Source organism: Liolophura sinensis, chromosome 1 (assembly GCF_032854445.1).
Source record: "Liolophura sinensis isolate JHLJ2023 chromosome 1, CUHK_Ljap_v2, whole genome shotgun sequence".
Lineage (NCBI taxonomy): Eukaryota > Metazoa > Mollusca > Polyplacophora > Chitonida > Chitonidae > Liolophura > Liolophura sinensis.
In genome coordinates, this window is record NC_088295.1 from 19,240,254 (window position 1) to 19,267,382 (window position 27,129).

A 27,129-nucleotide genomic window follows, 5' to 3' on the forward strand; every position below is an offset into this window, starting at 1 on the left:
TGATCACTTTTGAAAATTATGTGTGTTTTTACGATGTTACAAGTATCTCAAGTTTTCAAAATCTTCTACATAGGAAAAGATAATGACAACTGGCAAATGTTCGAGAACATTTTACAATGTTGTTTGTATAGTAAGAAAAGTTTTGTCCACTGCATAAGTTGTGTAATTGTATTCTCTGCTCTTCTTCAAATATATTAACAATATCAAAGAATGATGTCGCCAGACAACGCAACAAAGACATTCGGGTGCATTCATCCATAACTACCTGCGACATGGCATGCACAGGGTACACTGTACTTCACCGAATGGCCTTTACCTGGAAAAAAATTCATGCACGTCATACACAGCAGACCATGCGATACTAAATGTGGGTAACGGGGAGGACTGCCCAACACCAACCGGGTCCGTGGTAGTCAAGCACAAAAACATCTTTCATTCCGCGATCTACGCAGTATGGAAGCCGGTGACGGTCCTTTCTGGATGATTATTTATACCGTAATAATAATATGAAACTACGAAGGGACAATGCGAATGTGTCAGGTAAAAGCACAAAAGGGCTAGGTCTCTTTTCTAGTTTGTTCTTAATTGTGCAATTGGGCAAGTAATCAGTCGAAAAGACGAAAGAACGCATGGCTCCAAAAGGCTTCCATAGTTCTATGGTATATCAGGTCGTCGATTATCTTCAGTCCGGGAGCAGTATAAGACACTGGTACCAGTACACCTGAGCGCCTCCTATCGACATGGAGCAATCACTCTCTGTCAACATTACAAATGTTAGCTATTCTGTTGTTTTCAACTTCGAAAAGCAGTTCAGTGTGAAGAGCTTTAACGAGTATGTTCAGGAGAAGTGGACCAACAGTTTTGTGTACTCAGTGCTGTACCTGATCGTAATTTTCGGCGGAAGACATTCCATGAGCGCCCGGCCACGGTATGAGCTCCGCCCAGCTCTTGCCATCTGGAGTGGTACTTTGGCCTTATTTAGTATAGCTGGAACTGTAAGAACACTTCCAGAAGCTATTGCGGCTATCCGAAATCACAGCTTACAATATTCCGTCTGCGTTCCTGGCTTCTTTTTCCATGACGTCACGAAATTTTGGGCTTCCGCCTTCACATTATCGAAGGTTATCGAGCTGGGAGATACAATATTCATCGTCTTACGAAAACAGCAGTTGATATTCTTGCACTGGTATCATCACATCACAGTACTGATCTACTCGTGGTACAGCTATAAGGATTACATCGCGCCAGGCCGCTGGTTTATGGTGATGAACTTTGTTATCCACTCTTTCATGTATTCGTATTATACCCTTCGAGCGCTCAAGTTCAATGTCCCATCTTACGTGAACATCTTCATCACTGCAATGCAACTGACGCAAATGGTTTGTGGATGTGCTATAAATGTTTGGATTTTCCAAATCAAGGGTCGTGGGGAAACTTGTCATCAGACTTATAATAATATTTACCTTTCTTTATTAATGTACTTTAGCTATTTTGTTCTCTTCGCACATTTCTTCTATTCCACTTACGTTCTGAAAAAGGGCCGCGGGAAAGTAAAAAAGAGCATGTAATTCTGAAAAGAAAGAGTAGGCCTTCCAGCCATTTACAAAAGTGCATTTTCTGGAATAACTGGGCAATGTTGTATATAGTGGAGACCTATAAACCCAATATGCCGTATTTATGACATATATGTGCTGAAATGAACTCATCTTTTTATCAACGTTTTTCACCAGCCTATGTGAATAATTCAACAGTGTCCAGGCAAATGTACTTGGATTCCGGAATCCCGTGCAAGTACCGACGCGTTTTATGTACTTGGATTCAGGAATCCCGCGCAAGTACCAACTCGTTTTAGCACCATATGTGACATTATTTTCGTTTCATAAGCTATTAACTGGAGGCAATGGAGTAAGAACGCTGTCCTGATGAGTTTATAACATATCCTGCGTGCTCAGCAATATTTATTTATTTATGTTTTTCTTTGTTGTTTAACACCATGCTCAGTATTTTTTTCACCTGTAGGTATATATATTCAGATGACTACACAATTCTTATCTATAGCTGAAATTGGGCCTTTATAGTGTTAAGTCCAAACGTTTATAAGAATTAGCCAGCCGTTTGCGTATTTAAAACGTTACTGTTATAGTAAAAATCTGCTCAGTGAAACTATAAGGCAGATAGAATGAGATGAGTTCATTTAATACACAAGCTTCCTGGTCTACGTAAATCAATACAGGTATACATTCCGCATTTATTCTCCTATATATCGGGTGGGCAAAAAAAATGGGCCGTACTTTGACACTCAATATCTCCGAAACCTTCTTACGTGAGCTTCTCAAAATGTACACACTCAAAAGCCATTATGCCCTAAGTATACAGACCAAATTTCATTTTCATCCTTTTAGATTTCTGTTCATGGACGAAAATCAAAATAGAGTCAAAAACGCATGTTCCGGATATTTCAAAATGATGTTCTACCTTGTTTTACTTGAAAAGGAGATCAATTCCTTGTCCGCCGCAGAGAAAACCATGTTCATTCAGCAAAACTTGTGCCTGTCTGGCAGAAGGGTTTCTCTGACACTAGGGACAGACAATTTTTCCAGACACTTGATAGACGCGTGTCACACAGGTGCAGCGCGCGCTCTACTCATCACACCTGGCAGATGATGCAATGTGGGTCACCGGAACGTGCGTTTTTGAGGCTACGTTTTCATTTTAACCCTGTGTACAGAAACTTGGTCTGTATATTATCAAAATCATGACAACTGAATGTGTAAAGTTTGAAAGGGTTTGGACAAACGATAATGGAGCAATGCAGCGTCAAAGTACGGCCCAATTTCTTATGCCCACCCAATATATAAACTTTATTTCAAGATTAACAGGCGGGATTTCTCCACCACAGACCGTTCAAATCTATTATTTCTGTGCTCTTATGAAAAGACCCCAGGTTTGTCCAATACGAGCAAAAAAATAGATGTAATCCATATTAGATAATAAACTTTCTGAACGACTGATTTGCATGTAAGTTGACGTTCTGATCACGAATGTGGTGGGTTTTTTCCCCTGCAAGATGTACTTATGTCGCAAACGGCCTTCAAAAATCGAAAATATGCAATTTTCCTGCATATTTGTAGATCACGTGAGCTGTCTTAATAAATACAGGATATACATGGTTTCAAAATCTGACAAAAGGCCAGTTTACTATATTTTGGAACATTTACAAGAGTATGTTATATAATGCATATACACTCTATTCGTGACTAGGATGAATGCATAAATATTGTAAGTATGCCACCTGAAGAAGTTTGACGTCCTGATCATGAATGCGGTCTTATTATTTTTTCCTGCTACGTATAGTTTTGTCGCAAATTGCGATCAAATTGCGAAAAAGCGCAATTTCCGCCATATTTAGCGGTCACTTCACAGAAAACTGTTAGAGCTGTAAAGCTGAAGAGTCCAAAGCGCTGTACATGTACTCCATGTATAATGAAAATCGTTGAGCTGTGTTAAAAAGAGGGGACATGCACGCCTTCAAATATTGCCCAAAGATCGATTTACTCAGTTTGGCATATCTACATACATATCATACACAGTGTACTTACAATGCACTGATTACAAAGATTGTAGGTTTTCTGATGAAGTTATTTATGTATCTGTACATGGTCACCATTAAGATAACCAGAAGTGACACCGCATAGGCAAGCAATACCGGCTTGAACCCCCGCATCGCTGCTTTAGCAGCTATATTTTTGATGTTTTTTGGTCATAATCTGAAAACTATATATTTTGTAAATAAGTAGAGAAATAATTCTTACAGATTTGTAGTCCGGGCGTCAAGTAGTACTAGACGGTGTGTTTAATCATTTTAAGCAGTTTTTAGACTACTTTTAAGCTAATTTCATTGGTCAGTTACAGCACAACTTGCATACGTAACAAAAGGTTTTTGTACAATATAGGTACGGCGACCCACCTGAAACTTGCAAGGGAAATTTCATCCAAAGATAATGACCCGATTTACAGAAAAAGATGGTTTAAGCTTATCAGTAAAATTCAAAATGGCTGTTGAATCACGTGACTGGCCAAACAGCACAAATCGTCAAAAGGTGCTTAAAATGCCAAGTATATTTTTTCTTCCTTTACCGGTTTTGGAGATGTTGCAATTGTAAAAGTTGAGTATGAATAAAAACAAGTTTTTAAACGCATTTTAATGGCAAAACTATCAGTCGTAGCTGTGCGGTCCTACAGTCAATAGAAGATCTGTGGTTGATTTATCTACTGACCAATTTTCAGCTTAATAGCCATTACGTTGTCCGGTCATTTGAAAAATGACACTGAATTGAGCTATGATTGTAATTAAAAGAAAAACTATACATCATGCGGGAAAACTAAAACCACAGTTGTCTTCAGCAGGCCAAACTACATCTAACTGATATCTTGCTTTTTCAAAATTCCTCCACAGGTCATCACCTGACTAAAACGACCAATAGCGAGCTTCCACATTTCTCAACCGATTTGCATAAAACTTTCAATCCTGATACCCTCAGTAGTCCTGTGCATGCACATTAATTCTCAGTACAATCGGATCCGCAGTGTAATATTGGATACTGGTGAAATCATATTCCATAAATTTTTTTTAAAGAAAATTTAAACGTTTTTATTTGATAGAGGAAGTACATAGGGATGTAGAGGTATTTGTCATTAAAATGTATTATTAGTCTACAAAATGCGAATTAATGACATGCCAGTACATGCCTTTGAATCGGCAACGGACATGTTGGTCGGTGTCTGCATAACAGGTTGGTGTCTACTTGTCTGGTCGGTGTCTACACGTCTGAATTGGTCTGAGCTTGCCAGGTCGGTGTCTGTATGTCTGGTTTGTGCCTGTATGTCTTGTCGATGTCTGCATGTCTGATCAATGTGTGCATGTCTTGTCGGTGTCTACATGTCTGGTCGGTGTTTGCATGTCTAGTCGATGTCTGCACCTTAAGTGGGTTTCTGAGGACATCGACCCCTCAACAAGGAGCATTGATAATTGTCCTTTCAAACATATATCACCTTGTGATACGTGGAATTTCTTTCTTCAGTTGACTGTCCGAAAGTATTGCCATGTAAATAATAAATATCTGAAAGCAGTGAATAACCCATTTTATATGTACATTATTATTTTTTATATATATATTACTATACCAGTTGTTTTATTATCATGCATGGTTACTTCACGTCTATGCAATGGTGACATTAAGACATTCAAAACGCGACACCTTCAATATTTCAAGGCCCTGGTATTTAAGGTTAAGTTGATTGTGAGTCCCATGGCGATAGGCCTATAGCTTTGTTGTAAGGGCTGCAGGATATGATCGATATGCATTGCGTGGCTACTTCAACACTAATGAGATCATATTATAAGTAAGCACCCAGCGTTATCTTTCTTCTTACTATGAACTTGCAAGCCAACGTTGATCAGCAGGTCATCTATATTTATTGTCTTAAGCAGGAGATCGGTTCTTTGGTGTAGTGTTTTTCAGAGAGATGTATAGGCATTTAATGGCAGCAGGAAATGGCAGAACGACGTCAGTGCAAGTAATAAAGCCAAAGTTATTAAATCACGCAAGCGGAAAGGAAATAATACATACGCAATGGAGTTAGCCTGAGAGAGGGCGCACGAAAACAAACCTTGCACGCAACGGCCGTTCTAGAGATTTTCGGCTTGGGTAAGGATACGGTCATGCTACCAAGTCATTAGGTGGATTTGCATTCTCCAGTCAAATCATTCGGAAAACTATAGGGCGGTAATGGCATCACGATATGGACGTTTGTTTTGGCAGCAACAATTTAACACAATCCATGCACAATTGGCACTTTTCAGTGTTTGCTGGCTTTTCCACGTAGCTACAGAGCAGAGTGATTATCTCCGTCATAACCATCGCTTTGTTCTGTAATTGATACTAGCCTCAATCACTTTCACCCCAGTGAATAAAAACACCAGGTCATATTTTACTACAGCATGAATTACTGGCGTCATTGTACAGCGAGGCTTAGTTGGTCTTTTGCTACAGCGGCTTGGACATGTCGCTAATTCGGCATACGCAATAAAGACGTTATTTTCTGACGAGTGTTGAGAAACAATACACCGTCGCAACCAGCAATACCTCCAAAGCCTGAGTTCTGCTGGGTCGAAAACTTGTGACTTCCATGCCTTGGTCAGATACCAAACCACAATTATGAGAGCAAAGGTACCAAGACCATGTGAAGTCACACAACTCAGTTATTTGGTACTATAACTCAACTGTCAAATATAGAAGAATTGCTCAACAAAATAATAATGATAAAATGTTTTATTTAGAGACACTTCCTGAACAAATTTACATTTTATTACATTGTACAGTGAAGTAAAGTAAAACTAAATACAAAAAAAAAATATCTAAAACCCAAGAAAATATTAGATGGTAGCAAGCCTACCAATGAGCTTGCCTATAGCAGATACATGAATGCAAACTTCAGCTCAATACATATGCACACAGAGCATCAGCAATGGAACACCCCCCCCCTTGTGTCACTGTCAACTTCAAGCCAACTGAATACATGTCGTACGTTTTGAGATACAGCCCCTAACATTTTGTTTAACTTTGATTCTAATACACAATACTTTAAGTCAGGAATTCAGTAATTTATGGTATGTAATATGTACACACCCCATCAAGGATGGATCGCCTTTGTTCTACTGTGCTGTACATACATGCTAACCCTGAGCTCAATACATGCAGCACTTTTTGAGATACCATCCCTAACGTTCTGTTTAACAATGATTCTAATACACAATTCACTAAGTCTAGAATTAAGTAATTTACAGTATTTGATACGTACATACCGAATCAACGATGGAATATCCCCCTCATATTAATGTGTTCTCCATGAGTGCAAACCCTGATCTCAGTACCAGAAGTACTTTTTAAGATACCACCCATAACACTTTAACATTACTTTCGCTGTTACTGGACGCCGACACTCAGGGACGACATAAGCTATGCCTGTACTTTATACAGGCACATGGAGAAATTTAATTATTACTGTACTGTGTTACCCAGTGTCAATATTAGTGAGCTAAATCAAAATTCACACATAAGTTCATCAGTTATATAATTTAAAATAAATGATAACTGAATACAGTACATAAAATGTCCTGAATATATCGCATTCACAGTTGATGAGGAATGTTAAAGTCTGTCCTCACTTGTTTGCTATACAGTACTCTTTCATGGAAGATATTATCTACACTGACTTCCATTTCATTATATACACAGACAGGAAGTCAAATATATCAAAATAACTTACATATATTATTGCAGCTTTAAGAAAGGGCACAGATAAAACGTACCAGTAGTTTTTTTCATACCACACTTGAGCAACCATTTTAAATACAGAAGTTTTCAGCAGAAGTTTAAATCGAACACAGTATTTAAAGCCCTAATTTTTCATATTTTAATTTGTTGATGAAAAGTGATCAAGAAATGACAACTCAAAACAAATAAATGATGTCCATCAATATGTTTCTCTCACACAGATACAACCCGATTATTTCAACAGTAACCATTTAACTGTAATACAACATCAACTACAGGGACACATTTTCAACAGAACATTTAGAGCTTGAAGTATACAGAAAGACTTTTCAAAGCTTTTAAAAAGAATCACACTGTATTATAAAAACCAAACATTTAAAATTACACAAATGAAAGCACAACAAATATTTTAAACTGCCAAATATGTCAGAGATGATTAATGTCTGTTAAAGATCACTGCAGCAAACACAACTGAATCATGTAAAGGTAAAGACGCTTCTGTATTAGCAAGGAACTCATACGCTCTTCATACCATGTACTTTTTTTCTGCAATCTTTGGACAGTTCAAGAATCATAATGTTTAATCTCTCTTTTTCGTTGGTTCTTCATGATGCATATCCCCATTATTGATAACTTCAACTGCACACTGTCGTGGAAACCATCCACGTTCTCGCTTCTTGCCTACAAACAAGGAAGTATGTATCAAAATCTATCTGGCAGCAAAAAATAGAAGGTAATAATCCAGGTATACCCAAGGAACTACCATCTTCTCTGTGCATACATAATTAAATTAATCTCTAGCAGAACGTGGGAAGGTCTTGCAGCATCCTGCGGATGGTCATGGGTTTCCCCCGCCCTCTGCCTGGTTTCCTCCCACCATGAATTAATGTTGGCTGCCGTTGTATAAGTGAAATATTCTTGAGTATGGTGTAAAACACCAAGCAAATAAATAAATTTAATAATTAAACTAATACCTGACACAAAATGTTTTCTTTGATTCTAAAATCTAACAACAAACTTCACACAATTTTAATTTTTCAGAATCACTCTTTGCAAAGACAGTGTAGAAAGAACTTTACCTTTTCCATCAGCCTTCTCCAGAACTTTATCTCCATATAACCAATGTCTGAAAATACGTGACAACATAATTATTTCAAAGACATTTTCTCAAGAATGATTTTAATGCACAGCAGATGTCATGCTTGTAATTGGAGCAAAACTGATTACAAGACAAGGTTATCATGATTCACCAAAAACCGGACAAACTACCTCACAAAGCAGCAACGAAACAGATATGGATTAAAACACACAGCCTCTGAAGTGAAAGATCTGATATCTTCAGCCAGACTGATGCTTTAGGCAACTAAACCAAAACTGGATGTCAAGGGATTGACATCTGCAGCCAGACTGATACTTTAGGCAACTGAAGCCACAAAAGTTGAATATCAAAGGCCTGACATCTGCAGCCTGACTGATACTTCATGTGACAGATCCTTCTAAAGCTAAATATCAAGAGCCTGACATCTGATGCCAAATTGATACTTTTGGCAACTGGGCCCACAAAACCTGAATATCAAAGGCCTGAGATCTGGAGCCAGACTGATACTTCAGGTGACAGATCCCACTAAAGCTATATATAAAGGGCCTGACATCTGCAGCCAGACTGATGCTTTAGGCAATTGAACCCACAAAAGCTGAATATCAAAGGCCTGACATCTGCAGCCAGACTGATGCTTTAGGCAACTGGGCCCACAAAAACTGAATATCAAGGGTCTGACATCTGCAGCCAGACTGATGCTTTAGGCAACTGGGCCCACAAAAGTTGAATATCAAAGGCCTGACCTGCAGCCAGACTGATACATCAGGTGACAGATCCCACTAAAGCTAAAAATCAAGGGCCTGACATCTGTAGCCAGGCTGATGCCTTTGGTACCTGGGCCTACACGAGCTGGGTGTCATGGGCATTAAGTAAAAAGTATAAAGACACATCTACAATAATTCTGTTACTTTTAGCAAAACTTAGTTTTAGACTAACATTTTACAATCTGCAAGATATTTCAATGAGTACTAACTCAAAATATGTACATCATTATATGCGTGATTCCCACTAAATAGTTTAACATAGTACAAAGCTACAATTTAAACACAAAGAATGACTGGTAGTTTGTTCGACTGATTGGTGTCATGCCATAGAAGTTTTCATATGGCAGTCAAGGTTATGGGTGTAAGCTACTGACCTTTGCAAAGTACCTGCCAAACACTCTAATAAACATAAACAGCAAAAGCCAGATTTGATCACTCTTGAAATGAGTAAATGTAGGCCCCGCAGGCACAGTAAGTTTGTTTTGATATTTCACTTTATTGCACTACTGTTTATCGCATGAGTTGTGGTCTTCACTGTTCTCTACAATTTACAGGAATGGATGCATTTCAAACACTGGAAAGTTACTTACTTCTTCCATCTAGTCACTAACACCTCATCTCCTTTATCCACTTTGATTCTTGGTTCATCCGTACATGGAATGTTACAGATAACTCTACAACCTTTAGTGATTGGACACAGGGATCCAGAGTACTTTTTCATCACAGTGTATTTCACAGTTCTCTCCCTTTTCTGAGCCTTTTGTTTGATTTGTTCAATCTGTCAAAAGACAAATATGCACACAAAAGTTACACTTTAGGAATGACAGTATTGATAACAGATTGATAATTAAAACTTCCAGATAATCCTCCTTGCAGTATCTTACATCATAGTACAAAATCAGTGTTCAATATTGATGACATCTTCTACAGAAATCATAAAAATACCCTCGAAAAACACTAAGAGCCAATTAATGGACATCTATGCAAAAGGGTAACTATTTACCAGTTCTTTACCCACAGACAAATAAAAACTTGAGCCTTGCTCTACAAAGAAAACCAAGCAAATCTTAGAGCTCAGGTCATTCCAAACACAAGATAACAAGCTATGCTGTATGAGCATGTATCTTGGCTACAATTGCTCTGTGAAACAAGATTCTGGTGGAATTTAACTCACTGTAAATGTATACTGATTACAGCCTTTTGCCACGTTCCAGACAAAACCATCTGACTTTGGCAGGCCCGACCAGGTGAACACTTCTCTCAGGTTTCTTTTCCAGCCCAGGTTATAAGGATAGACAAACACTGGATCCTCATCCTCTTCTCTTTCTCTGTCTTTTGCCTGATGATTAACACCACCAACTTCACATACAAGCTTTCTGAACTCATTACACAATGTACAAAGCATGCAAATTTATAAATTTGATTTTTGCTTTAATGACATACTCACAAATTTTTCATTTATATGATGGAGGTCAGTTTAATGGGTGGAGGCAATCAGAGTGCCCAAGTAAACCACCAACCTTTGGCAAGGCACTGACATGCATTCCGTACACTGGCGAAAGACAAGTGGTCTTCAATGAACAATCAGACTGCACAAATGACAAGATCAGTGTAGTCAGCCACTTATTGAACAAGGTTAAATAAGACTTCATATGAAAACACACCCCTGTAGTCCATTTTCATATCTTGATCAGTGCTGTGGTGTTTTGCATGTTATTTTAAAAATTTCTTGTTAATCACCTTATATTAAAACTACGCAATAGGTGTACACTTTAAAGATGGCCCCTTAGACAACTCACAAAGAATAATAATAAAATTTTAGCTCAATATTCCATATACTATTTATTTATTTATTTATCTGATTAGTGTTTCACGCCATACTCAATAATATTTCACTTATGGAGCCAGCATTAGGATAGGAGGAAACTGGGCAGAGCCCATTGGATACCCAGACCTTCCCAGCTACGGTCGGAGGGGAAGCCAGTATATATTGATACTGGGTTAGAATTATATTCTAAAGAGGCAAGGCTAATGTGCCATATTCCCATAAGTGTTGGCAAGAAGTTACCTTATCAATTATCCAAGATTCAATGCCAGTTTCATTCTTCAGGATACTCTTCATCTGAAGGAAATAGATACAACATTTGTTTAACATTAACTTACAAGACACGTATCACCGTATGAATGTTTTAAAACAGTTAAATATCAATATTATGTTTAGCATTTTCAAAAATAGTATCTTTATTTGTCAATACTCATACACAGGCCTTGTTTTTGAGATTTAACCACCCAAATGATATGAGTGTACCATAAGTATGTAAACTCTCTGTATTGTTTTTCCTGCTATATCATTCCCTGGAAAGGTTAATTGCACACCTTGCATACTATTTACTCTAGCTAATTTTATTTCATAGTACATGAGCATATAAGAGGACTGTATACAGATGGCAGAGAACTGTGAACAGATGTAGTAAGCCATTAGCATGACTTCTGACTCACCTGAATATAGAACAGCATCCCAACAGCTATGATGACACCAATAGCCAGGCCTGTGGCAAACATCACCATGATGAATCCAAAAATACTTAAATGCACAATGGGCTGGCCTGTTCCATAAAATATATAGTAGTGCTGCAACACAATATTATGAATTCATACATTATATTCTTTATTAGCTTTGTAATAAATGGACTGAAATTGAATCAAACAGAATTCTTTATTACAATTACAGCTATAACAGAAGCTATTTTTCAAAACATTTAAGAGAACATGTTTAAGACGTTTGAATGGAGCTTGAAACCCAGACTTGATTGATCACCTATGAAACACATACTATAGTATTCAAAAATATTAATTAGCATTTTCTCTGATCAATGTTAGGCAGTCCCAACATTTCAGTATCTTACAAAGTCATCAAAAGAATCAAAAGAATTAACATTAGTCACATTCATCTGATTAATCAAAATCAACTAAAAAAGTAGAAGACACATAATAAAGCTATATAAATTAAACACAGCAAACATCAGATCATATTTAAAATACAACTGCAGTTAATCAGTACAGTAAGAAAAGCATTTAAAAACCAAAATACAAGTCTCACCCTATTCAGAGCCCTGTATATTGAGGGTATAAGAATGCATGTGGCATGTATACATCCACACGGAGCCCAAAAAAGAAAATAAACAAAGTATCCATGATTGTAATGACCACAGCATGTATTTATCCAGGGGCAATGGTGGTCCATCTTCATCACACATCTGAAAATATAACATTCCATTATTATCTGTAAGTGGTAACAAAGCAATGTAAGCTCAGGGGTGATCTGTGATGAAACAACAACAAAATCACGCAAAATACAAATATAACTGGTGTCTTGAAAATTTCCTTCCTTTGACATTTGTTTCAAGTTAGTAAATCATTCATGTAAAAACACTTTCCTTTATGTCCATGTGATACATGCTGCTGTTATCAGATTAACTTATTCTCAAAGACAAATCTACATATAAAAGCTTTTTTCAAGAAAACAACATTTCTATTATTTGAACATCAGATGATTTTCTGATTTCTCAATTTTCTTCCTTTGCAAAGGATTTATATATTGGATTTTCAAATGCATTAGCTTCGCATACTGATTCATGGTGTTCAATAACAATCAAAAAAATACATGAATATATCATATTCTACCTTGTCACACCACTGATGTAACACAGACTTAGGTCTACTTACTTATTACACTTTCTGCAATGATGAGATCTGGGTGCTTTGTATGTCTGACACAGGGAGCAATACTGTAAAAACTTTCTATTTCTTTTATCAGCCTGTAAAAATATAACCATATGTATAGGTCTGAAAAACTTGTTATTCATTTTTCCCAGATTCCATTCCCAAGGAATTTTATATCACATTTATACACTAACAAAAAAAGATACTAATTTCTTCATGCTACACTCAATGTATGCTCAGGGAGTCCTATCACAACAAAGTCAATAGTTCCTCTTTTGCGGCTCACAGAAATGATGTCATTTATTTTTATGCATGCTGCTGTTTCAATGCATTAACTTCCTGGTACACAGAAAACTCAAAAACCAAAGATCAAACAGTATTAAAGAGATGGATACATGGGCAGCATATAAGATTTCACGGGTAAGGGGTTAGATAAGAGTACCTTAAACAAAAGAACTTAAACAGAATTGCACATTGCGTTGGAATTAATGAAACTTTTCATACTTACTGGTTCCCATCCAGGTGAAACAAAGCCAGGGCCAATAAGAGCTGCCTTGAAATAGTTGTATAAAGTTAGGAAATTCCAAAATAAAAAGACTATGAAATTCACTATTCCCCCAACTGATGTCAAAGGCCACCACATAAGATCACAGATAATAGTCAATGTGGAAATGGTAAAAATAACTGTCAAGGCAAGGATTGGGCCCCAGTGAAAAAGTTGCAACAGCTTTCTCACCGACATGTTTTCGTTGCATGGGATGATGGCACACTGGTTGGAAGCACAGCTCTAGGTGAGAGTATTCAGCATCAATAATTTACTGTTTGTACATCAGATAATATCAACAGCACACATCATGCAAAGCAGCTAAGCTGTGAATATGGCTGAAATGGCGCTCAGCTGCTCAAGATAGGTCTGCAACTATGGTCTGCAAGCCTTCAAATGTTCAGAGGACGGTGATGATACAAAAACGCTGACAAACTAGGGTGGGCAATGATTACCTCAGACCGTGAGTGTCCATGACAGAACAATTGCTGAACTATATGTAGTTCTGTACTAGCCACAAGTGTGCCTGATGCAGTGATGGTTGTCGCTAGGGATACACTTTGCACAGCAGTGCTTGTGTGCATAACTGGACAATTACACTCACTAAAATGGCAACATGTTACGGTCCAAGTTTTGATCTTACTGTTTAGTCTTTTCGTCTACAGTGACAGAAGTTAAATTAATAAGAACAACTCCTTTTCGCAAACGTCAGTAACACACTTGTATACACCCTCTCCACAACTTCCGGTGCAGACGCGCTTTCAAAAACTACTCCGCACTGTTGAACATCACAGCCAACCGTGAGTCAAAATGTTTAATTGGCATATTATTTTTTCTATCTCTAAATGAGTTAAAAAATATAAAAGTGTAGAATATGCGACAAAATATTAATTTATAAACAATATAAAATACCCAACAAACTGGTTTGAAATCCGTTACTTCTGCTTGAAATCAAAATGGCCGCATTCGATGCTAAAAGAAGTTTTGCTGAACTAAAAAGAAGGTTATTCCGATCGCCAGCCGTGGATATGGCTGAAACAGAACGTTCTCAAGGTACACTATACGCCCCCCTTTATTCTAGACACATTGCTTTATTAATGAACAGTCACAGTTTATCCACGGACATAAAGAAAGCAAAAACATTTTCAACAGGGGTCGTCACAAAAAATTCAAGAAGTTTGTCCATGGAATTAAATGCTCGACTGAAAGTCGACGTTTTGGGAATTGTAACGTTTTTGATGTTACCTTTGTTTGTCTTTGATCTACTCATTCAGCTCTTCATTGTGAAAAGCAGCTTTTTAGTGAAACCGACGTCATAGGGTATGATCTACCACAGGAAAACAACAATAAAAGTAATAAACTCATTGTTAACGAATAACAGCTCCCCTTTGTCTTAGTCACAATGCAACCAGACAACTATAATCATCTTATTCAATCTGTAGGCATTATTTTGCCAATAATATCTCAATTTTGAATTGTCGAAGTACAATGACTTTTGGTTGAGGAATATTTGAATATGCAATTTTCAGGGTAGTCAAGAGATTGCTCTGATGATAGCTCTGAAAAACTCCAACTCCTTTTCTTATTCTGGCCTAGGGTAATTGGAGTTTCAACACTAACAATGTTAATTTCATTTTCAAAAAAGGTCTAGGCCGATTGTCTTTGTTATCGAACAAGTCTGGTGCAAGTAAAAGACACCAGCTCTGCACCAACAGCGAACGCTGTTCGCTTTGGAATATATATATAGAGACCATCACCGCACACAGCCCTTGCACACTGCCACCATCTTCCCATAGTTCCCCGATGAGGAAGGACATTTGGGTAGATGAGAGGACAGCAGCCTTGTGGAGTGTTTGGTTTAAGTTTTTTTCAAGAAACACTTCATGTTCGACTAAACAAAGTATTACCGACTTATCCAGTTTACTGATCTTAAGAGGCTTTGTGAAACTGGACCCAGATGATTTGGCTCAGCAGCTAAGACATCACTGCAAAACTATGAATTATATCACAGATAAGATTCAGTCAGGTTTCTGCCTCACCCATGCCAATGAGCCACAGTACGTTTCGAAATTCCCTTTTGATTTGACCAGACAACACCCATGATGTCAAACTCATGAGACACCCTTTTTTTTTTTCCACCGCCGATTTTTTCAATCTCCCACCGCCATGGCCCACCCCCTCCAAAAACACCTGACGGCCTATTTTACACCCCCTGATCTACCCACATTACTCTCTGTCCAGATCTATGGCATGTTATGCCTTCCACCCAAGTACGGTAGGTGAATCATGGCATTGGTAGCTCTTAGAACTGTACACTTTAAACTCTTTTGGGAGGGGGTTTTGCTGAATGATTAAGGTGCTTCGCATTCGATCACTAGGATACAAAATGTATGAGTTCAGATCAGGCATGGGGCAGGAAATTTGCAGAACCCCCAACTCTCACTGGTGACAAGTGATAATCATGTGCCCATTTGCGTAGTTCAGTTGTCTTATTTAGCAAGCGTAAATGTACATCACATGCCAGAAAGTTTATCATTAACTTGCTAAAGGTCAGTGATTTACCCTAGGCCTACCACTGAATTAGTAAAAAAAATTCATCATTATTAAAGGAGGTCAACAGTAACCAAAAAAAGAAAGAAATACGGTTTTCCACATATAAATATAATTATCAGCATATTGATTGCTTGAAATGATGCGCATTAACTTTTGGATTCCCTGTGTGCAAGACCATGGATTCTCATAACGTTCATGTGCACCAACAGATATGCTCAAACTTTTTCGAAAATTCATAGAAAATAGTCTAGTTCAGGAAAGAATCATAACTCTACATGTATATAAATACTGATAAAGTTTGCTTTGTTTTATCCTTTAATGAGCCAATAGTATATTATGACCTGTTTTTGGACTCAAAGTGCTGGAGCTAAATGTATCTCCCAAAACGGATTACTACAGCAAAGGTTTTGTAACTGGAATGATCAAGGGAAATAACTCCTCTGCTTTTGCTACACCTTTGTACAGTAACTGCATCAGTACAGCATGTTTTATTTTGGTTGGATGTCATATGACCAGGGGAATGCGTGAAGAAAATATGCTGAGGACTATAGAGAACTACAGACAAGTAAATTCCAAATCAGTTTCTCAATTAAAGGCTGATAAACTACATGTAAATTTGGTTGGTAACTGTAAACTCATTTGATACGGAGTAAAAAGTACCTTAAATGACCATAAATTTCGTCCTCGACTAACTTGCCCATTTTTCCTGACTGTGACAGTTCTGCTGTTTTTAGAATGGTGTTTTGAGGTTTACTTGGAACATGGGATGATATTCTACTGGAAAATTGTAAAATTCAGCACTGAAAATAATATTTTTGAACATTTACTTGCCTCTGAAAATGCACATTTGTGGGTGAAATTGTAAGTTTGAATTGTAAATTGTAAGTCATGTAATAGGGTTCTCATCTTCTGTTTAATATGTCAGATGATTGCCTACAAGAATCATGTTTTATGTGTTCAGTTTACAACTGTTTGCGAAGTCAATTTCTTCATAATTTTGGTTTGTATGAAATAACAGTGCCTAGGTTATATCTCCACTGAAAGGATCTTATGGAGTTGCTTTATTAGAGATAAACATTTAAGTATTTGAATGCTTGTATCTGAAGTCATCTCTATGCTCACTGTGCTATAGGATTACATGTAGTCTGGAGGGCTACATGTGGCGGGTGTTAGGCCAACAGTACTAATTTCCACCCACAGTAATAAGTTGCCACTGTATGCTGGATTAAATATGGACCACAGGAATGCCAGACCAGCTCCTGCCAAATTAATTAATGAGTCATAATATTTGGCTGAAGGTCATCACCCTGTGGATTGGTTGATGTTCGGTGTACCTTTCTATGGCTTATGTCATCAACTAAAGTTGATTTTATACAGTAATATATAATTAATTACTAGTTTGTATCATTGTTGACATCGTGCATTAAATATATTGTACATAGATTTACAAAAACAAAGTGTATCTTATACATTTGAGTGTTAAGTTCTGTCAGGGCCATTAATAACCTCATGACAAAATGGATTCTCTTCAGCATCAGAATTGGAACGTGGAATTAAATTACATTTATTAGAGCAGCAAAGTGAGCAACGTCACATGTTCTTATCATGTGCTTGCTTATCACGTTACAGCTTTAAGTCAGGAGGTTTATAAGGTAATAGGCATTTATTATCTTGAGGTTCAGCCTAGTTTCTTCACCTCATAAACTGACAACCATTGTATAAATGAAACACTTTAATAGTATTACACCAAACCCTAATTAAATAAATAAAGAGTTATGTGTAACTTACCAAAACTGGAATGTTGCAGTTCAGTGTGTTTTGGGGGGAGGAGGGGTTGCTCATTGGCTGTGATGGTTGATAAACACATACTCTTGACCAGTAAGTTCATGTGCTCAAGCCCCACTGTGACAGCTGCAACTTCATGTCAAGAGGTTTGTCAATTACCTGATGAAAATCAGCAGTTTATTCTGGTCACTCCATTTTTCTCCTTACATAAACCTGACCTCACTGATACAAATAAAGAATTTTTGAGCAGAGCGTTCATCAATCAGATGATCTACAGGTATTACTGTCAAGTTTGGTCAGCCAGTGGTGACACTTCAGACACTGAAATGAACAGTAAATCTGGAAATGTACTTCTGGTTACCATAGCCCATATATTGGTGAAACTTCCCAAACCATTGTAGTAACACACATTTCTCTTTAACAGATACTAGTAGCACGGGATCTCTTCTAAATAGATTACAGATTGAACATGATGTTATAGAAGTCAGCCACAGAACCCTACAGAAAGGTATGGCATTTAGTGAGTTCAGCCCAGGATCACTTACTGTGTTTTGTGACTGATATCCTGTTAATTTGAGCAAGTTACATGGTGGCTATCTGTGGGACACAGAACTTATTCCTTTCATCTACATGTGGTTAATGATGAATGGCTTGTTCTACTGGAGCATTGATACCACTAGTGTCACATTTTATAAATCATAAACTATCTTTAAATAGTACTAAGCTAAAATCATAAATAATGGCAAATCTGTAACCGTGAGCAGATTTCGTAGATGATACTGAGTCCTTGATGCTGTGATCTGTTGACAGATTTACATGAACAACGGTTGAAACAACTGCGACAGAAAGTAAAGAGCCTGGCTGAGGATGACTGGCAGTATGTTAGTGTGGATCAATTGATTGGTCTTCAGTGAAACTACAGTGGAGGGCTGCTAGAGACAGTGCTAATGTGTGCACCTAAGGACAGTTAATAAGAAATCTGATGATGTCCTAGTTATACTGGCTCATTGGTTATTAATCTGTCTGATACCCTCCTGGGGAAGATTGGTAAAGGGCCTCTCAGTGGACATCACTGTCCACTGCATCCTCTCTGCTATATGTGGAGATGAATGTATGCCATCAGGAGGATATCTCTGGGATTACACTGGAGCCCTCTGCAAGCAGAACATTGGATTGCAGAATGGGCATACAGCTGATTTGACACTCCATAAATCACAGAAAAAACTTTTGCTGAAAACTTTGTAATCTCTTCCTGAGTGAAGGATACTTTGAATATGTCCATAAAATTCAAGTGGTCCAGCTGAACTGTGTTTTTTTTTTGCTGTAAGATGTGTTGTTAATTTTTGTCATCTTTGTCTTTAGTGTGACAGGACATGAGTGGTTGAAAGACATTCCATAGAAGAACACACACATTAGTCACTCGTCATTTGTGAAAGGTATGGATTTAAGTACATTGTTGATCAGTTTCATTATTTAGTTGTATGATGATACAGGGTGCAACCACCTTTAAGCACTTGCTCATGTGTTCTTATTATACTACATTTCTTTCAGAGTTGATAACTAAATAAATATTCTAATGAAATTTCAAAAGACATTTTTTGTCTTAATAATGGTGATTGAATGTGTTGATTAGACCATCATTAGAAATATGGGAACAACCTGACCAACATTTCATGAAAAGGGCACTAGTCCAGGGACAGTTTTTTGGGTTTTTAAGTTTTCTTTTGATGTTATTTTTTTTAAAAATCCCTTTCTTTTCCAATAGTCAGATTAAAAAAAATTCCTTGCTGACTGACTATTTTTTCTTACTGGGTTAGGTTGTGCCCAACAAAGAACTTTTTCTGGATGATCTCATAGTTCTCTATTTTTCCTGATACATGTATATCCAACTTGACTTCCCCCAATTTCTTTAGGCCTGGGGATATCCTGTTAGCATCTACGTATCTAATTTGACCCAGCATCTCAAAACTAGGGGGAAATTTGTGGAAGAGTACATCTAGCATTTTGTTTGGTCTATTTGGTACACAGTTTACAGACACAGTGACGGTTTCTCACATCATCCCATGGTGTTCTGTCCAGTGTTACGGAAGAGCTGTTAAGCAAATCTGTGGTAATTTTGCTATCTACATGCTTAATCCCCAGCCTCACCAGGTTACTATCTCGTTTGGCCTAAAGAGTATTTAATTGCTTATTGATCAGGTAGGGAAGCAGCTACTTTCCACTCAGACAAAATCCCAACCTATCTAGTGGAATGGGGAGGTGTTGAGATACAAATCACCTCCCTCTAAATTGTGATGTCGTTATCGTCAAAGTGCTGTAGTATTTTGTCACAAGTTGTAGGCTCTGCTCTATAGAACATTTGTGGCCTCCATTCACTCAGGAGCCTATCACCAATGTGGTTGCTGTGAGTTCCAAGTCTAGCTCATGCAGGCTTTCTCCCTGGTTGCACTTAGGACGTTCTGTCAGCAACCTACAGATAGTCATGAGTTTCCACCAGGCTGTAATGCTGGCTACTGTCATATAACTGAAATTAACTAGGTAGGGCATAAAACACAAATGAATAGAGCACCCCACCAGTTTAGTGAAACTGGAGATACCTGATACATGTATGCTGTATGTTATGGTAAATGCAGAACAAGAGTTAAACTTGTAAAAGCAGTTGGTTACCTTGAAGTTGTAAGAATGCTGTGTGTCATTATTACACCACAATTTTTTATAATTTGAGGCAGATATTAATCTGGATATTGTTGTTTAACTCTGATAGTAAATCACCCAGACCATAGGTCATCTCTTGCATGTCTGTCTCCGAAGAATCATCCAGCTTAAGTATGTCATGATTGCAATTATGTACTTGGACTTCAGTATTTGGAAGAGCCTTTGTCTCTGGGTAACTTGCTTGAGCCAGGCCAAAGGTCTGGTTGGCCATATCCACAAAGCCCTTGTGGCAAAGTTCCTGAGCTAGTTGACGAAGCCCCCAAAGGTCCGTTATACGAATTAAAGGACAAATTGACTGGAAAAAATGAAGCTCGTTGTGGTAGTTTATGTTTGCGGCCGTCGTATAAGTGAAATGTTCATGAGCACAGCGTAAAACCCTAAAAGAAATAAATGTGAATCGCACCGCCAAACTCGCTGAATTGCTAACCTGGACGTCTGTTCTAAACTTGGCGTTATAACGAGGTACTACTAAATGAATGAATGCTGATGTATAAAGACCTTTTCTCACGAACACAAATAACTTTTATTTGACCCAAAAATTCGTCCTGTTTAAAGGAAAATGAATGTCATAAAATACATGTATTAGTTTTGGTGTTGAAAATTATACGATCTTTCTTCTAGGATATGATCCCATCTTCTGAACAAACATCGAAACACTTTTCTGATCACAAAAAACTCGAATCAGGCGAAATGAATAATGTTCGAAATGTTAGGTAAATTACAGTATATGTTTCGTGAACATACGCAAGGCTTTGTACGACAGTATATAAATCTGCTCGGGAATTTGCACTCTGCTTAATGCACTGTTCTCCTGAGGAAGAATGTTAAAACATAGGACAAAACTTTCGAATTCAATTCACGTTTATGCTGGTGAAGGCGGGTTGTCTTACGTAAGACATTAACAGCTTTACAGACGTTATATATGGCTGATAACGCTTCACAAAACATACGTGCCGTTAACAGTGAAGTCATGGGGTGCTCGACCATTTTTTCTCTGGTACAACTTCGCCTATCGATGCAAGGTTGGTTTGTTAGAGTTTATTATGCGCAGCTTATTTGTTTGCATCCCTTGCGAGACAAGGCTGTTAATTGAGGAGGATAGGCCAACTGTAGCATGGTATAAAAAAAAACAACAAAGATGTAAATCTTGCTGTTAACGGCACCATACACCTGGTTATAAACAAGATCAAACTCCATTGGAATTGTTTATGTCAAGAATAAAAATATTGATGACTACACCTGCCATAACATAGTAGCACGCTATGTTGATGGAGGACATGTGGTAGCGTAATTAAAGCCAGCGTCGGTGACCGACTTTTGTCACCAAGGCCTCGGAAACAATATCGAAAACTAATTCCCGACCCTGAGGCCTCTTGTCCATAGCGCCTTAACCACTCAGTCACGGCTCACTCCCAAGGAACTAAGCATGTTCATGTAAAGGTTTTGAGATATCAGCATTAATAGGGACAACACTTTTCATGAACTTGTTGATTGCGTTTATATATTAAGGTGTATAGCTTAGTCCTATAATGGTAGATAAATTCAAACATAAGCCAACAAGCAAGCAACTGTCAATAAAAAAAAATGTAGCCCTGAAATGGGAGTAAAAAGCAAAATCCATTGAGGAAAACACTGATACAATTTCAGATCTGGAAAACGAGGGAAATATTTGAGAGTATATATGTATCAGGGACAGCATTGGGGAGTGAAGGAGTGAGTGCTTGGGGTTTAACGTATTTAACAATTTTTCAGTCATAAGAGGACGAAGGAATCCTTAAAGTGCACGTTATGTGCCTCGCAGCATTTGAGAGTATATATGTGTATCAGGCACAGCGTTTGAGAGTACATATATGTATCAGGGGCAGCGTTTGAAGATTATATGTGTATCAGGGACAGCGTTTGAGAGTATGTGTATCAGGGACAACGTTTCAGATTATATATATATATATATATATATATATATATATATATATATATATATATATATAATGTATGAAGGACAGTGTTTGAAGAGTGTGTATCAGGGACAGCGTTTAAGAGTATATGTGTATCACGGACAGCGTTTGAGAGTATATATGTATCAGGGACAGCGTTTGAGTGTATATATGTATCAGGGATAGCGTTTGAGAGTATGTATGTATCAAGAACAGGATTAGAGAGTATATGTGTATCAGGGACAGCATTTGAGAGTATGTATGCACATTTATCAGGGACAGTATTTCAGAGTGTATATGTGTGAAGGCAGTATTTCAGAGTATATATTTATCAAGGGTAGCATTTGAGAGTATATACGTACCCGGGAGCATTTAGGAGTATACATGTTTTAGGGGCAGTAGCAAAGTGGGAGGCTAAGCCTCAAATCAGACGATGATCCAGATGTTTATGTAACAAAATTGGTTTCATCTAAAAAAGAGTGGTTGAGGGGGAGGGAAGCACCCAGTACCACCCCCGGTTTCGTGGCCCACGTGTCTTCCCGCTACTTTTACATAGTACAGTACATGGTACCTGTCTCTTTAGCTGTATTTTGTACAAGTTCAAGGTACCAACGACATGCCCATTTCGTAAATCATTGACCTGAAATTGTCATCTATAAAGACGGTTAATATTGAAATTTAAGTGTTAGTTATGGATCCGGATGGAATGATCCAGATCGATACGGCAAGGCCATATTTGATTTAAAATTTAAAGCCTCGTCGCAATACTTGGTTTTTGGCACTGACAGTTGAAATATGGACGCATCTGGCTTTAAATAACATTTGTCAAGTCCATAATTGTAATTTATACAGGGTCCAAAACTAATAATTTCATTTTTGAGAAATGGCATTGTGGAATAAGTCCTGTCGTCGTGAAAGTTTTCCGTGAAGTTGACTGTTTCTGTGATCTGCAAAAAGACGTGTGTTAGACTGCACGTTGTTTCTGTTGTAGGGAATGTTCGACAGTTATATGCAGCTTCAATTAAATTGATGTAGAGTGCACCTATCGTATTATACCCCGAACAACCAAATCCAGTAATAGATATGTATTCCCACCAACTTCTGCAGCTTCACGCTTGTTCACTCAGTAATGTGCTCTGTTTCATTCGTCTTTCATATTAAGGGATATTTCAGCTATAGTATTTCAAATCATATTTCATGCAATGACAAGGGAAGTGTTCGAAACTCAGCTTGTATCGTTAAACTATACAGTGTCTTTCCAAGGATGTTTTTTTATTCTTGTAACTCAAGTTAAAACACTAGAGGACATTTGTATCAAATTTTTTTATCAAAGAGCCTTGAAATGAATGGCCATGCAGATAGCCCAAGGCTTCAGCAACACGACTCACATATGGATCTCATCTGAAGTTGTCTGGTTTTACACACATGTTTTTTCTGGATTGCATACAGTATCGATCATACTGGATGCGAAATTCGTTGACATTTAAGGGTACTGTTTTATGTGATTTGCAGAGGACACGCCTTACGCCTGATTCATCAAAGGGGTTCGACGGATTACCGCTGTGGTAATAGGCAAACAAGGCGTGAATCAGCATCAAGCATTCGATGGATCAGTCCATCGATTATGAAGCCTCTGATCAATGCACAAATCGGTCGATCTTACATAAAGTAAATAAGTAATTTTAACGTGCACATGAAGATATCTGTCATGGACTGAACTGAGGGGAAAAGGAGAGGTTCAGTACCAGTATACGAAATCATAGGAAATCATGGGTAGTTTGTCGCACATACATGCCAACTGGATGTGCCAGAATTTCCGATTCCCTGTCTCTGATGGAGGCAATCTTATTATTCAGTCGTCTCGACTTAATTCCAGTTGTGATGAACGGATAGTCTGTAACGTGTTCAACGGGGCACACATTTCATTTCACACACCGATGGCCTTTACTTTCATGAACCATTTTATAGGCGATGTAGCTGAACAACGGTGCGGAAATCACCTTGGTACGAGCAGCAAAGTTGTGTAATAAGGTATGGATAATGGCCTTTCTGCAGTCTGGCCAGGACTAGACTGACCGATTTGGACATGCGTAAAGGAATGTGTCTTCGGCATTGGCCAAAACCAGGTGATGCCCATAACCTGTAGGCCCTACACATGTACGCTCCTCTTGGCTGTTGGCAAATTTAAACTGGCCTGGTGGGAGATTGGCGCTTTTTTTTTGGCTGTTACATGTCCTGGCTGAAACAGTAACATGCTAAAATCCGGACTTCTGATTTGATTTTCAAATTCTCCACAGAAAGTCAATGTGTTGAAATCCCTATAAGCCCCTGCGTGGGACACGGTATCGCTTGCCTCTCATCCACTGTTATCTAAATTGCCTCGCGTTGTCTCCTTTGAGGACTGGGGTAAAGGCGGGCTACCTGGCAGCAATGGGATCGATAGCGGCATGATTGTTCCTTGAATGCTCCGTTGTTGTTTGTCGGCACTGCTGAATGACGCCCAGTCTTTACCTTACAACAGCCAGATAAAGACCTGTGGACGAGGATCTAAGCAACTAAAAGTACTCCGTGTAGGAGGAACTGTATTTGGGAGTTTCTACTCTTCAGTCTTAGTTCTACATGTATTTCCAGTCAAACCGGTCCGACAAGCTCTTAAAGATGAATCGTGTGATGGTGGAGTAAACCATTAATTTGGAAAAATAGCCTCCAATCCTGCATTTGAATCACTGGTCATGCAATTTACATGAGTCTATTTTCGGACAGCGGATCGAAATTGAAGTTTGGGAAGTGCAGCGCTTGACGGAATAAAAAGCTTGCGTCAGGCAGATGTTGATGAACAATTCTCCAATGGCGTGCTTAATGGACACGGAAACTTCCGTCTTGGGACTGAGCCTTCAGAAAAAGTTTGTTAGGGGACAAAGACATGGTTTTTGGCTATCCAGATCTGTGTGTGATTAGCGCGAGACGTTGGATGAGACGAGACACCAAGTTGTTACACAGTTTGCCACTGACAGATTATTGTTTACGTAATGCTACTCAACGTCCCTGGTGGTGTTCATAGCTACATTGATCTCATAAAGCCATTGAGTCAGTTCCAAAATGAAAGGGGACTTAATTACACAATTTTTATTTATGGTTAATAAGTTATATACGTGTCTTGTCCATCTGTAACTTAAAAATGTTTTACTGTTCGAATGATGAGAAGGTGATTCTTCTGAAAGCTTGTTATGACAATCCTGTGTTCGCCGAGAATCAAAGCGCCAAAGTGCCTGCAGTCCGTATTGACGGACAAGAGCCAGGGACCAAGGAGTTGATGGTCACCCACACGCCTGCGCGACAAGACAACAATGTCGGCCTGCAGCAGTTCATACCGCTGGATGGAATTACGGTTAAAATGGCAAGAAAACATCGTACAAACAGGTTATGGATTCTTCTAGCTCTACTGATCACTTTGATAACAGTCGCTGTAGTGGTTGTTCTCTTGGTTCACTTCCTGGGTAAGTTGATTTGCGTATTATTTAGGTGTAACACATGTTGGTTTTCCGAAGCCATCGGCTCACAGAGAACTCAGTTTCCATCAGTGTCTCTCGGTGTACAGATTAGACAGAGACCTGGCTGACAGGCTCAAGTGTGATAATTGGTGCTATAATTGGTCACGTTTTATTCCGCTGTATGCCCTGGTCGTTTAACATACAACCAGCTGTCGTCGAAGCAGAAAAAATAGAGCACCAGATTGATACACATCGTTGTTTAGAATACATAGGATAAACGCATTGGTAGGTTATAATGAGCGTTTTCCACGGAGGTTTTCTTTCATTGTCGTTCGACATGGAAAGGTTCCTTCATCGTTGCTACTTTCAGACATTTATCCGCAGGAAACCAGAAAAACGATGATTCGGGGTGCAAAGATGTAGAGACAATAGGCACGGGAAGCAGCAATGAGCTGCATTTCACAACGAATTGATTTCGTAACGGAGTTTTAATGGTTCTTTAATTCGATCTGATTCATTACGGTATCTTCCTTACGTAAGTTGTGCCATCAACCGCCGAGGTGCTTCTAATTGCAAAATCCTCTTTTGGCGTCTTTAGCCTTCAGAATGGAACCTGGCTATAATCACATGTAGTTGGAGGGGTTAAGCCGAATTTTGATGAGCCTGTCGGCAAGCCATTCGAACTAAGGCTATCGATTAAAGCTAACTGTAAATAGGACTAACTATCGTAGCTGTTCCCCCGAAATCTCGGCCATTGATTTTCCTCGTTCGCTTTGCGTGACAGCAAGCTTGTGCCTGGCCGTGTAGTCTGCTCAATTTACCAGCCGTACGCTTCCATTGCCAGACACTACATCGTCCTCATATGTGACAAGAAGTCATTACACATTGGGTGACAAGCTAATATCAGCACTGTGGTAAAGTGACTGATCGGATTATATGGAAATCATCGAATGTCAGACAAGCATTGGGATATATAGCCATAATCACACCCATGCACACATCAGCAAAACAAATCATGTATAGGAGGATGGATATAAGCAAGAAAAAACATTTGGAACCATTTCCGCGATGGGCGAATAAAAATCCTCTAGAAATGTAGGCCTAAGTGCAGAAGTGAATGTTAAACCATGGAATGTGATATTCTTTTCTGACAACATGCAGCGCAAAGGCACTGTATTGTAGTC

At 38.4% G+C, this 27,129-nt stretch overlaps 3 protein-coding genes across 3 annotated transcripts; 2 read left to right on the plus strand and 1 right to left on the minus strand.

The window, feature by feature from the left end:
• Positions 1-640: 640 nt before the first annotated feature.
• On the plus strand, positions 641-3,134 carry LOC135482128 (very long chain fatty acid elongase 6-like). Its single transcript, XM_064761975.1, has one exon. It carries the CDS (start codon positions 741-743, stop codon positions 1,566-1,568), a length of 828 nt encoding a protein of 275 aa, XP_064618045.1. The 5' UTR covers positions 641-740; the 3' UTR covers positions 1,569-3,134.
• A 3,248-nt stretch (positions 3,135-6,382) lies between these two features.
• On the minus strand, positions 6,383-14,203 carry LOC135482125 (palmitoyltransferase ZDHHC6-like). Its single transcript, XM_064761972.1, has 9 exons — positions 13,432-14,203; positions 12,927-13,018; positions 12,301-12,457; positions 11,700-11,831; positions 11,269-11,322; positions 10,375-10,539; positions 9,791-9,978; positions 8,417-8,463; positions 6,383-8,018 (listed from the first exon to the last, which is right to left on the minus strand). The coding sequence occupies exons 1-9, from the start codon at positions 13,663-13,665 to the stop codon at positions 7,918-7,920; spliced, it is 1,170 nt and encodes a 389-aa protein (XP_064618042.1). The 5' UTR covers positions 13,666-14,203; the 3' UTR covers positions 6,383-7,917.
• Positions 14,204-14,423: 220 nt separating this feature from the next.
• Positions 14,424-19,395, plus strand: LOC135482129 (uncharacterized). The gene is made up of 3 exons (XM_064761976.1): positions 14,424-14,520; positions 18,230-18,313; positions 18,616-19,395. The coding sequence occupies exons 1-3, from the start codon at positions 14,424-14,426 to the stop codon at positions 18,717-18,719; spliced, it is 285 nt and encodes a 94-aa protein (XP_064618046.1). The 3' UTR covers positions 18,720-19,395.
• The last annotated feature ends 7,734 nt before the right edge of the window (positions 19,396-27,129 follow it).

Coding starts and splice junctions, on each gene's coding strand:
- LOC135482125 (XM_064761972.1), bottom strand. CDS start 13,665: ATGTCGGTGAGAAAGCTGTTGCAACTTTTTCACTGGGGCCCAATCCTT. Junction 13,019..13,431: donor TTTCACCTGGATGGGAACCA/GTAAGTATGAAA, acceptor ATATTTTTACAG/GCTGATAAAAGAAATAGAAA. Junction 8,019..8,416: donor GGAGAAGGCTGATGGAAAAG/GTAAAGTTCTTT, acceptor CCTTGTTTGTAG/GCAAGAAGCGAGAACGTGGA.
- LOC135482128 (XM_064761975.1), top strand. CDS start 741: ATGGAGCAATCACTCTCTGTCAACATTACAAATGTTAGCTATTCTGTT.
- LOC135482129 (XM_064761976.1), top strand. CDS start 14,424: ATGGCCGCATTCGATGCTAAAAGAAGTTTTGCTGAACTAAAAAGAAGG. Junction 14,521..18,229: donor TGAAACAGAACGTTCTCAAG/GTACACTATACG, acceptor TCTCTTTAACAG/ATACTAGTAGCACGGGATCT. Junction 18,314..18,615: donor CCACAGAACCCTACAGAAAG/GTATGGCATTTA, acceptor ATCTGTTGACAG/ATTTACATGAACAACGGTTG.